Source organism: Mastacembelus armatus, chromosome 4 (genome assembly GCF_900324485.2).
Source record: "Mastacembelus armatus chromosome 4, fMasArm1.2, whole genome shotgun sequence".
In the NCBI taxonomy this organism is placed as follows: Eukaryota; Metazoa; Chordata; class Actinopteri; order Synbranchiformes; family Mastacembelidae; genus Mastacembelus; species Mastacembelus armatus.
Genome location: NC_046636.1, coordinates 4,575,644 through 4,588,041, shown reverse-complemented (window position 1 = coordinate 4,588,041; position 12,398 = coordinate 4,575,644). Strand labels below are relative to the sequence as shown.

Sequence of the window (12,398 nt, the reverse complement as noted above, 5' to 3'; positions counted from 1 at the left end):
ACAAGGAATGTGACACTAACTTTAGTATCGTGCTAAGCTTTTTTTCCGGCAAACTATTTCCGGTCGTTTTATACGTACATCCGGTCCCTAACTCATTTCCCTTATTCATCGCCTCATATTTACACGCTGATCGTTCAACGTGGTTTTCTCTAAACCGAGTTCTTTAGTCCGGGAGCCTTGAGCCGACTGCAGCCATGCGGGTGCTCCTGTTGTTCGCGGTGACCGCGCTGTCCCTGTGCCCGGCGGCGGTGAGCGGAGGCGAGAAGAAGAAGCTGCAGATCGGCATCAAGAAGCGGGTGGACAACTGTCCCATCAAGTCCCGCAAGGGGGACGTGCTGAACATGCATTACACGGGCAAGCTGGAGGACGGCACCGAGTTTGACAGCAGCATTCCCCGCGACAGGCCCTTCACCTTCACCCTGGGCACCGGGCAGGTGATCAAGGGCTGGGACCAGGGCCTGCTGGGCATGTGCGAGGGCGAGAAGAGGAAGCTGGTCATCCCCGCCGAACTGGGCTACGGAGACCGGGGAGCTCCTCCGAAGATCCCCGGAGGAGCGACGCTCATCTTCGAAGTGGAGCTGTTGAGCATCGAGAGGAGATCTGAGCTTTGATAGTGAAGAGGTGGCAACGAATACAACTTTAAAAACGTAATTAGTTACCTGTGGTAGAAAGTAACCCGGCACTGTACACATTTGAGATATACACTTGAGTACTTTGTTTCCCTGCCACAGATTTTAGGATAGAAGACATGTGAAAATGCATTTTTATGTTATAGATTACACACAAAAGTATAAATGCAAAAAAAAAACAGCAACTCAATACAGCAGTTGAATGCCACATACACATAAATGCATTCATAATAATCGAATACAGCACTCATTTTTCTGCACTGACTAATTTTAGTCACATTTCATGATCATACTTGCATGTTTAATTTCACTGCGGGATATGTTCTTGTAGCAGGATATTCCTGTAGTATTAGTATTTTTCCGTAAGCGGCTGATCTGAATATTTCCAGCACTAGATGGCCTCTAATGAACTCCTTCCTACTCAGATAGTGTTTTTTTGCTGCTTTGGATGCTTTGTCGGATTAGCCTGCTTGTGGTCTCAAGCGCAAATATTTCATATTTACTATTGACCCTGAATTCTGAAGCCTAAAAAAGACCTAGCTATTTTGGGGACAACCACACACCTGCTTCTTTGCACCTTTGTGATGCCTTTTTAATGCTCAGCTGTTGATTCCCTTTAGTCTCTAAACCTCTTTGATATTAAGCGCCTGATCTGCATGTGTCCTCAAGTAGCTGACTGAAGCTGCTCACATCTGAACTCACTGAGAGGGAGGACAGTTTCATCAAAGAACATACCCCCATTACAAAAGGATATTTAGGTTTATATTTTCTTCCTGTTTTTATGACATACATTCTCAGTGTTCTGTTCTTCTTCAGGTTCCAGGAGGTGCTGCAGCATTAGGTGGAGACTGTCAGACCTTTAAGGGAGGCTACATGGCAAATATGGGAGTAGAGTCAGCACCGTGGGCAGAGCCACTGTCCCCTTTTCAGTGGCTTTGATTATTATACTGATTTATTGGACTGAAGTTATTATGTGATACAAGAACTGACTGTATGTCCTTGTTAAACATTAGTACAAATATCCAGCCCAGTATTTGACTGGGGACTTTTCATTTTACTTTTGCGTGAAAGTTTCTCTCATTTATAAGCAGGTTGGTTCATATAAGTACATTCTTTTTACAACTCAAATTAGACTGTTAACGTTAATTTTGTCAGAAGTCAGGTAGAAGCAAATTTATTGTAAATGCTTTTGTTTCCAATATTTGAATTCTGATAATAAAATGTTAACCTTATGAAACCAATCTGAAGTGGTTTTGTTGAAAAAGAAAACAAGTTTTTACAGTTTTATTTGTCTTTACTTTGTAATGTATCTTGCCCTTATAGGTGCAGTATATAAAACATAGTTTTATTGCAGTTTTATTATTTTATCTGTGAAGTGCCATTAATGCAGTGAAGTATTATAGTAATTGCACCTTGTTGGTTTGCATGCTGTGAATAAGTAAGTAAAATATAACAAATATAAAAATATGTAAAGATCCAAAATATTGATTAAAACAAAAATGTTAAACATATATTTAAAAATCCACAAGGTAGTGAAAATAATGTAAAAATGTCAGTAAAATGAAACAAAAATGATCTGAAGGATACACTAATATGATAAATTAGAGTATCCTTGTGAGATGTGGTGCCACACTATTGGTTGCTGTCATTTTATGTTATATTGACTGAAACAGACTGTCACAACCAATAGTGTGGCACCACATCTCACAAGTCATGTGACTTTGGGCAGTTTAACACGTAGCATCGGGTACACATGAGAGACATAAGTAAAGGAAATGTAAAGTAAGTCAAAATAGAAGAAATGAAAATAATGCTTAATTGAAACGTGCTTGTTTCTTTTTGAGCAGGGAAATTTAAACAATTTTAAATTGATGGTTAAATTATTTGGCATTTGGTGCATCAGCAATGCATCTTCCACATTTAAAATAACCGTTTAAGTATTAAGTACAAGTATTTGATTGGAATAAATGTGTATATTCGAGTGGGCATTTAAAAAGGAATTGAATTTAGTGTATATTAGCCTAAAATCAGTATGAAGAAGAACATTATATGTTTCCACAAGGCGGCGCCACCTTGTAGGTGTAGATTCCACCCGGAGTATTTTATTGGACGTACTTATGAACCGGAAAATCCGTCATCATTTTTCCGCAATGCTAAGAGGTTGAATAGCGGCAGAGAGTGTTTGCTGTTTCTTTATCATGTCTGCTAAACTAAACGCTTTGAACAGCGATTCTTATATTGATGTCAGTCAGTACAGAGACCAACATTTTAAGGTAAACGAGGGAAAATATTTCTTTTTTGTGTTTTGTTAGCTAACAGCTAGCCACCTTTAGCAAACAACTGAGCAGCTTGTGTTTTCTCTGTAACCCTTCATTTAAAACACAGCTGAAGGAGATTTTCTGAAACGCGGCGCTTGCTGGGAGAGGCGCTCATTTATGTGTTCATTGTTTTTGTTTTCAGGGTAATCGCTATGAACAGGAGAAGCTGCTGAAGCAAAGCCACACTTTGTATGTGGGGAATCTCTCCTTCTACACCACCGAGGAGCAGGTAGGATACACTGCATTGTTACTGAGTGCATTATTATGTAGAGATTGTTTTAATTCTCGTTATATTATTTTATGGCAAGAAGAAGAAAATCTAGCTCTGGGTTATTTGTAACTTTGAGAGTTGAATTTCAGGGTGGTATGATTTTGCATTCCACATTTTGAAATCAGAGACAGAGATGTGAGTGGAATATATTGAAATGATAATATATTCCATTGTATTTTTGCTGTTGTAGTCTTAAATGTATTCCATACAGAGTTCTCTACTGTTTAACTGATTTCTTATTAGGGATGTGCAATTAATAAAATTTAGATTTAGACTTTGGGTCTCAACGATCACAAAACTATGTAATTGAGGGGAAAAAAGAAGCCGCAGAAGTCTTTGGTCAACCAAAGAGGTAGAAGCAATAACGTTGTTTGGGAACAGTTTGGATTCGAAGAGGCGTACATGGATCAAAAACTTATTATGTGCAAGAATTTCTACATGGTGGTGTCGGCACCACTGTTTATACATTTGAGTATGTTTTATATTATTTGTTTTATTGAGACATGAGAATTCATTGTTTTGTTCAATAAATGAAACATATTTCCAAAGTCAATGAGTACTAATCGTGTAACACAATCGAGCATCCCTATTTCTTATAAATTTCTCATATTATCTTCCCAACTGATGTGCAGGTACATGAGCTGTTTTCAAAAAGTGGAGACATCAAGCGCATCATTATTGGTCTGGATAAAATCAAGAAAACAGCCTGTGGATTCTGCTTTGTAGAGTATCCTTTTAAATAAAGTAGTCGTTTTAAAAATAGTTTTCACCTACACAACAGTTACACTCAACAACTCAGTCCGCAATCTGCCTGCCTGCTTACCCACTAAAAACTGCTATGCTTTTTTATGAGTTCAATTTCACCGCTATAGAATGAAGTGTGCAGGTTTAGGAGCCTGCAGACTTGAAAGCTCAGACCTTAACCTTGGCTGTACCAGATACTACACACGTGCGGATGCAGAACATGCTATGCGCTTCATTAATGGCACGCGGCTGGACGACCGCATCATCAGGACAGATTGGGATGCCGGCTTCAAGGAGGGAAGGCAGTATGGCCGTGGCAAATCTGGAGGACAGGTGAGAAGTCTGACACAAAGGGAACTGTAAAGAATCTTGCTTAGTTTGTGTCTTGGTCACAATTCACAAAACAAACAAAAAAAACAATCAGGGTTCTGTTTCAAAAACTGTTCAGTGTACAACTTTGACTGCTTATATTGCCCTGAAATCTCATCTAATTTAACAACCTGTCAGCAACCTTTGATCCAAAAAGTGTGATTATGTTTGTATTGAGCAATATTAGCTAAAAGTTTAATTTACAATAAAAAGAATCCAGAAAAGTCTTACTACAAAGCAAAATGTACAGTGGGTCAGTGTTTCCCTGCTTAGGTCCATGATAAACTGGAGAAGATGTAATTAGTAATTGGATTAAATTTCAGTCTTTACTTTGCTCTCCCATCTGTTTCTGTGGTCATTGGTTAAGGTGTAGCCTATTACATGATTTGACTTTAAACTGCTGCTAACCATAAGTATCCACCTGGCTCGTTGTTTTATATGTCCTTTTATTGTGAAAGTTTTGGATATTCTGCAGCACAGCATTTTGGAGAACAACACAAAACAGCATGCTATGACATTTGAAAAATGACATACTGAAATGGCATTCAAAAAATCAATACACTATATCATGACATTTTAATACACCAGTATGATATTTAGAAAGTGATATAACTTACAAAATAAATTATGCATGATTAACCATGGCCTTTGAAAAGACAGCATTACTATATTATGGCATTTGAAAAATGAAAGTGTATATTATGCTGTTAACAAATATAACACGAATAATCATGTCAAATTGTGGTACAGTAATATGCAGTGTGCTGTCAGAGAGAATGTAAATAAGGAAAAATAAACACTGGACTGAGAACCACTTGGTTTTAAATAATACCTTCCAGAATGCAATTATAGGATAAGACTCTTCACTGATATAATGAAAGATTTGATGATGAATGAGCATGGAAGATTACTGACCTTTGGGAACACTGCATATATATATATATATATATATATATATATGCATATTGCAAAGTAATCTAGCTCCACTTAAGCCATTTAGAAAGTATATTCTGAATTGTTTGCCTCACCCACCTGATGATCCAGCATCTACACCCATGTCACACTGTGATATTCCAGCTGTGCTGAGGTGATAAAGTGAGACTGAAAACGTGCATCACCATTGTTTAAAATATTTTTCTCTGTAATATTTTGCCTGAAACAATGAGATTTGTTTGAAGGCTCAGGAAAAACCTTTGTTCATATTCTGCTAAGTTTGGTTGTACTGTTTCTGAATTCCTGAATTTCCCTCCATTAATGAATAAATTTTCTTATATGTACAGTTTTTTGAAAATATAGAATTTATAAATATATAATTTACAATTTTAAATATATAATAATAAATATATATATACTATATAATTTAAATATACAATTTTGTTAGATGGATGTTGTTTAATGTTTACAGATAGTATTATTCATATAAAAATACAAACACATCTACAGTTACATGTAGGTATTTCCAGACACAAGAAGGGGATAGTATGATACTATAAAAGGTCTTTAATATCTGATATATGTAATGGATTATTTCTTAAAGGCATATAAGACAGATGACACCTTAAAGATAAACCAATATAAAGTGTTTTAGGAAGGTGTGGGGCCATTACATAACACCAGAACAGCTTATGTGTACATTGGCATTAATTCTGATGTTCCTCATCTGATGTGTTTATGATGATGGCAGTGGAGAGCACTGTGTTGGTCCCAAGGATTGAAATCTGGTGCCTGCAAAGGCTACAGGATACAATTCCCATTGTATCATCAATCCATTCAGTGACACCCAACAAAGAATACAAGTGACTCAAGCCATGCTGCAAAATAGCCCCCACAGTCCTACAACGTCACTCAAACAATCAGGTTTTCCTGTGACTTGTCACCTGTCTGTTCATATTGTAGTCTCTTGGTAAAAGTCATAAAACCCAGAAGGGCTTTTAAAGAGACTGAAAGAGCAATTAAAAAACAGATGTATGTTTGTTTTCACCTATTTACCTGTGTTCATGTGTTTTTCTTATGTAGGTGAGAGATGAGTACAGACAGGACTATGACCCAGCCAGAGGCGGCTATGGCAAGCTGGCTCAGCAGCACAGATCCACAGAGGCACGTAATAGTTTTTAGACTGAACCCCACCACAGCAGCATGCCTCGACTACACAGAGCCCTACCCCTAGTCCTGGACCAGATTCATTCTCCATCCATGCAACCACAGGTTGTTTTACCATGAAATCATCATCCATCATAGAAATGCCTGAAATTTAACACATGTAGTGACTGTGGTAATGTAGTAAAATGCTCTGTCTTCATGTGAGGTTCAAATAATAGCCTGCTGAAGTAACAGAACGGAAGTATGCTGTTATCATCTTACTATTTTTTTTCTGTCTTTTTTTAAAATAAAGATTTTTTTTTTTTTTACATTTACTGTTGACATTTTTGACAAGTGACATTTTTTTCCCTTTGAAGTCTGGAATTCGAAAGGTCTTTGCTCAACTTTGTGAAATTCTTTCAAAGGGTAAGTAAAGCAGTATGTAACATAAATGCATATACATGAATACAGTACTTGATTAAACATAGTTATATTGAGATTGCAGATGTCAAAATCAGTTGACACCTTTTGCCTCATAAAACTAGCATCTATGCTGTCAATGATCTGCTGGTATTAAATACAAATTGTGCAATGATTTTTATGCACACTATCCAAATTAGATTTGATTTATGATATGTAGTAATTGAACACCAAAGACAACAAATGGAAAATGTGTATTTCTTGATTTAACTGATTATGCCATGAATGTTTGCCTGACAAAGACATTGTAGGTTCAAACATTGTACTTCTGGGAGTTTACAAAAATTCTGAGTATGGGCAACCCAAACTTTTTCTCCTTGTAACTATAATTTCCCTGTTCTTCATAAATTATTATGATTGTATTAGTGATCATCATGAACAGTTCATACGGTCTCATCTTAAAGACAATCCTAATTCTGCCTTTATTAAAGAAAACAGTATCTTGGCTTTTTATAAGCAGGCTGGTGTCATGTTAAAGTAAGCTGTAGTGAAGTGAAGAGTACATTATCACCCCCCACCCCCACCCCCCAATTCATGACATCAGCTGCTGCACTTACTCTAGTCACATCCTCTAAGGCAGGTTTTGAAAATGAACACAAGATGGCAGAAGAGGAAGTTGAATTCTTGAAAAAATTAGGAACAAAGATGTGACAGTGAACCAGCATTCTTACTGTACACTTTTTAAATAGGCTCAGGGTTATTACTGTGAGGCGGTAAAAGCATTCTATGGACCTTTACTATCCATGTGTTATAGGAGAAAAGCAAAGACAGTACACACCTCCCACCTTTAATTGTTAAACCTTGAAACCACTTGTTGCATTTGAGAGTGCATAAATGCTAGTTAGGGAAACAGAAAAGGCAAAATAGCTGAAAGTAAAATTTAAGCAGAAATACTTAGTCAAAGATAAATAGTTCAAATAATTATAAACTGCTGAAATCATTAACTGAAAGCAACACAGGGAGCTGAAATTATTAACTAAAGGGTAAATGGAAGGTAGTGCATGTGTGAAATAATTATCTGAATCTAACAAATATACAGTTGAAATAACTGGCAAGAGCATTTAAGTTCTTCTGACACAGCTGTTAGAGCATGTCAAACAAAAGTGGTCAAGAACCACTGCTCTGGAGATTATAGGGCATCGTTTTCAAATCTCTTTCAAGGAGGAGATGTCACACAGATTAAGGTGGACACCCCCAGCACTGTTGGAGGCCCTTTTATTACACAGTGTGCAGGTTTTTGAGCAGAAGAGGCTGTGGCTGCTGTAAGGATTGTAAAAGGATTTAATTCTGCCAGTATCATCAGCTTTATGCATCCAGAGCATGTGTTTTTGCCATTTTATGTAAGCCTAGGGATTTTCCTATTTCCATGCCTCTGCAGCAATAGAAATGAAGCTCACTGAGGCCCTACATGATATGATTCTTGCACATTAACAGTATTAATTATTATAGCCAGGTTCAGAAGGTCAAGTTCAAATAGAGTTCAAGTGAGAATTACCACCAAGGCTGGACCCAGAATTAATGAGACATTATGCCAATGAAAGGACAATGTGGAAATATGAAGCAAAACCTTGAAATCCCTGCTTTGTCTCAGTAGAAAACTCATTGCTAAGGCAGCCTGTCATTGTTTAGTCAGAGATGATGCAGTTAATTATCCACAGTTACAATGACAAACAGCATCTCTCAGTGCCAACCTTTAAATACTCCCCAACTTTAACTCATAATGAATGGTTCTTAATAGATAAGCAGCAGCATGAGCTCATGCATGTCGAGGCATTCAGTCTCTTCTCACCACTATCCTCATACTTTTATGTACTTTCAGACTGGAGTTTTTATTTATTTAAAGATAATCTTTGTCTCCTTCCAACTTTGTGGCATCTGCTTTGGGAAACTTATTTTCTGCTCCAGTGTGACAACATCATTGTGCACAAACTCATTTCTATGAAAATGTAGTTTAGATGAACTTGACTGAGGGAACCCGCCTGCAGACTGTGACCTTGGTATTAGGTGAAAGTTAACCTCAGTACGGAGCATTAATTTTGACCCTGACCCTATCCCAACATGTGGAAATATTCACGACTTCTGGTCACAGTTGACATTCTGCAGCCAGGTCCCTGTTACCTGGCCTCCACGGAGCCCTGTCCTCAACCCCTTTCAGCGCATTTGGGGTCAACTAGAATGCCGATTGACATCCAAGATCTTAGGGCTCAAAGTTATTTCACCTATAGAAGAATGGGATCAAATCCTTGCATCTTCCATGGTCTGCATTATGAACTTTCACCAGCTTGTATTTTAACTGTTATATTTTACACATAAAGGGATTGTGTGAAGTTAGCTAATAAATTATTCACACAATTAGTAAAGATTAATGAATGTATAAGTGGTCTGCAAGGGAATATAAACTAGCATGAAGGAGAAAACTAGTGAAGGTTTTTATTTTTATTATTTTTTATGTATGTAAAGCAGGTGAGGGGCACTACAAACCAACTCCATCACTACATCTGAAAGTGTGGAAGCCTATTTCCACCAGGAAATGAAAAAGTATGAAATATTAGATCATTTAAATGATCAGGATGACTCAAATTCATAGGATATTAAAGTAAAATTATGGGATACTATTGACTTATTCCCTCATCAATTTTGAGCTATCACAGTTTTTACATAAACCTACTATCTCATGATTTTGACTTATGTCGTAATTTACACTTTTAATGACTATTTTTGTTTTTGTCATTACTCACGTCTTATTTATTTTGTTCCTGACAGATCAGACCTCCAACCTGGAGCTTAGGAGATAAAAGCAAAGAAGGTCATTATACATTTCATCCCAGGGTGGTGACCTGGCTAGTTTGGAAACACATGTACACTGAAAAAATGCAGCATGCCCATGAGGACGCTAAATTAGCAAATGGTAGCTATGACATCTTGTGGCCAAAGGGGAAGCCTTTGTGGGAAATGAGGTGCGCTATCTGCTGGCACAGTTTACATTCAGGATAAATGTGAACATTCGTGTTGGTCTAAATTGAGAGTGAGCACTGTCATGTGATTAGGCAGAAAAGGAATCAGTGAAAAGGAGTTGACAGACAGGAGCTCGGTGTCGAGGCTTAAAAAGTCCTTTGTCCGTCCACACGCAGCTGCTGTTGTACAGTATTTCATCATCTGCGGTTTCATTAACTCTGTCTCATCTGTCATCCGATGCTCCATGAAAGGCTGATGGAAGGAATAGAAAAACATGAGTTTTGTGTCAGTGAAAATAATGGCAGGACTTCAGTTGACACTAATCAATGTCAGGGAGCAGAAAGTTGAATTATGATATATGAAAAATCTCCTCTGTGCTGTTCTGGGAAGATTTTCTTTTATTTGGTTGTCGAGAAAATTGAAACACGTGACTACTGCATGAAGAAATATTCTATTACACTTCCCTTCATGTTTATTCTCTGTCCGTCAGTAGGTTTAAGAGGTAGATCAGGCCTCCACCTGTCAGCAGATGATTGACAAAGATTAAAGAAGCAGCTTCTGTATCAGACAAGTGGTGTGTGGAGAAAAAATACAAGTGGCTAAGAGAGCAGAAAGGACAGAGAAGGAAAGGTAATTGCATTTCTTTGGATGAAACCTCATTTTTCTAGTGGAATGTAGCCTGTGGCAGTATTTAATGCATCAAGAGCAAGCAGTTATCTTATTAATCAGAATTAAAGGGAAGTAACATTATTAGTCATGACTAACTCATTCATCAAGCTATTGCAGCAGGCTACAATGGAGCATGGCACCTGCTGATGTTGCTAGGCCTGTGTATCTTTTTGTTCTCACACAGCACATGTGGTGTGTGAGAACACTGACATTATTTATATCTTGAAATTCATGTTCAAACAATAGGTCCTTCTGTTCAGACAGGTATAGAACCACTGATTCTACCATCTGAAATGGCAAATTACATGTCATGGGAAGTACTTTTGAACCTTAGAAAACAAGTGGATAATTTATTCTATGATCCAGAAAAAGCTTCATCAGATCTGAGAAAATAACCTTAGTGACTCAAGATATACTTACTAGCTGTTTTCCTTAGCTTTTAGTTGCTTTTCAGACTATTCATTTTTAATGTAAAAACAGAAACAGAAGCACACAGTGTGGATGACATTTACCGGTTAACAGGGCCTGGCAAAGAGATTGTATTGAGTTTCATTATGGGAATAAACAGGTATTAATCCCATCCACCGCTGTATGATCATTCATCTACTAGGGTGCTGAGCTGGAACAGGAAAATTGCAGAAAAACTCATATAGTCAAAATTCCAGCACACTCAGGGGTATCTGGGCCATATTCATTTATTAATAGTTGTACATGGTTACAAGAGTGAGGCTGCAAGGCAGAAAGCTCTCAGATTTGTAAAAATGTAATAATAAATGACTAATAATAAATGAATATGGTCTAAAATCTTTTATTTGTGCTGGAATTTCTACTGCATGATATTTTTGTTATGCAAATAATTATTCGATCTTGTGTTTTTGGAGCTTTATCCTCACTAGGGACAAAAGACTGGGAAACCTCTGCCTTGGCTGTGTCAGTTTGACCTGATCACATGTTGTATGTTATTTGTATGAATTTTCTTGCTGAGATCAGATAAACATCCCAGTCATATTAGTGCCTACATAAAAACAACCACAAACTCTGCACACTGCATCATGTCCAAACAGTCCAACGGAAGCAGAAAAAACTTGGCTCAGGGCATTTATTAAACTCTGCTCTGCTACCAGACTGCGATAAGAGAAACAACCACAGTATAGTTCTTAATCCACCTGGTGATAATTAACAACTTAGGCTACCGCAGGCACAATAGTTCCCTGTATAAAATGCAATGCATAGTATGAGTATGACCTCCAGTGTGGAAGGCTGATGTTAATATAATTACTTTTCCCACACTGATAATGAACGCAGCCAGTGAGTCTCTAATGCAAGATTGTTTATATAAACAACAAGCATTGTGTGGTCAGACAGCAGCTGTCCTGTTTCAGTTCAGAGTCCCTGTCTGTCACAGCTGCTGGACTAATCATGCTTGTGGGTCTTATGGCTCACAGACCTGTTGGTGGAAAGCACTCACACTAATATCCTGCTCCAAACACTCTCAATGCTCCACTGCTTTCTGGAGAACTTCACCTCATCCTTGGTGCTCAAACAGCATTGTAATACATGTGTTCCTCTTCCTCATGCGCAGAATCTGGGTCTGCTAAGTGCAACTCATACCAGAGTGGAATTTGAAAGGTGTTGTACCTGTGAGGCCTGTGCTTTCAGTAGCTACAGGTCCAGGCTTTGCACTGACAAACTTGCTGTCAAGCCCCAGGCCCCAAATTCTCTGCGCTAGCCTTCCTCCTCTGATACCTAGTATCTATAAATGTGCTACTCTAATAGTAACCTATGTGCAGAAACAACTGTCATGCTTCAGCTCCTCTTGCTTGGTCCCTTTTGCAGTTATGCTAGGGTTAATTTAACACAGTTATAATTACAGGGGAATGTTTC

The 12,398-nt window shown here is 37.9% G+C and overlaps 2 protein-coding genes across 4 annotated transcripts; both read left to right on the top strand.

Annotated features, from left to right (window-relative positions):
- The first annotated feature begins 57 nt into the window (after window positions 1-57).
- fkbp2 (FKBP prolyl isomerase 2) lies at window positions 58-1,866 on the top strand. Of its 2 annotated transcripts, none has more exons than XM_026323723.2 (2): window positions 58-621; window positions 1,446-1,866. In XM_026323723.2, exon 1 carries the CDS (start codon window positions 195-197, stop codon window positions 609-611), a length of 417 nt encoding a protein of 138 aa, XP_026179508.1. In that variant the 5' UTR covers window positions 58-194; the 3' UTR covers window positions 612-621; window positions 1,446-1,866. The 2 variants fall into 2 exon arrangements, with proteins under 2 accessions (XP_026179508.1, XP_026179507.1); XM_026323722.2 differs by having other exon boundaries at window positions 60-647.
- Window positions 1,867-2,756: 890 nt separating this feature from the next.
- ncbp2 (nuclear cap binding protein subunit 2) lies at window positions 2,757-7,343 on the top strand. 2 transcript variants are annotated; one of them, XR_003296607.2, is made up of 6 exons: window positions 2,757-2,902; window positions 3,090-3,176; window positions 3,851-3,945; window positions 4,157-4,295; window positions 6,348-6,536; window positions 6,788-7,341. XR_003296607.2 is itself a non-coding variant. In XM_026323625.1 (5 exons), the coding sequence occupies exons 1-5, from the start codon at window positions 2,828-2,830 to the stop codon at window positions 6,444-6,446; spliced, it is 495 nt and encodes a 164-aa protein (XP_026179410.1). In that variant the 5' UTR covers window positions 2,757-2,827; the 3' UTR covers window positions 6,447-7,343. The 2 variants fall into 2 exon arrangements, 1 of the variants encoding a protein (XP_026179410.1); XM_026323625.1 differs by having other exon boundaries at window positions 6,348-7,343.
- Window positions 7,344-12,398: the final 5,055 nt, after the last annotated feature.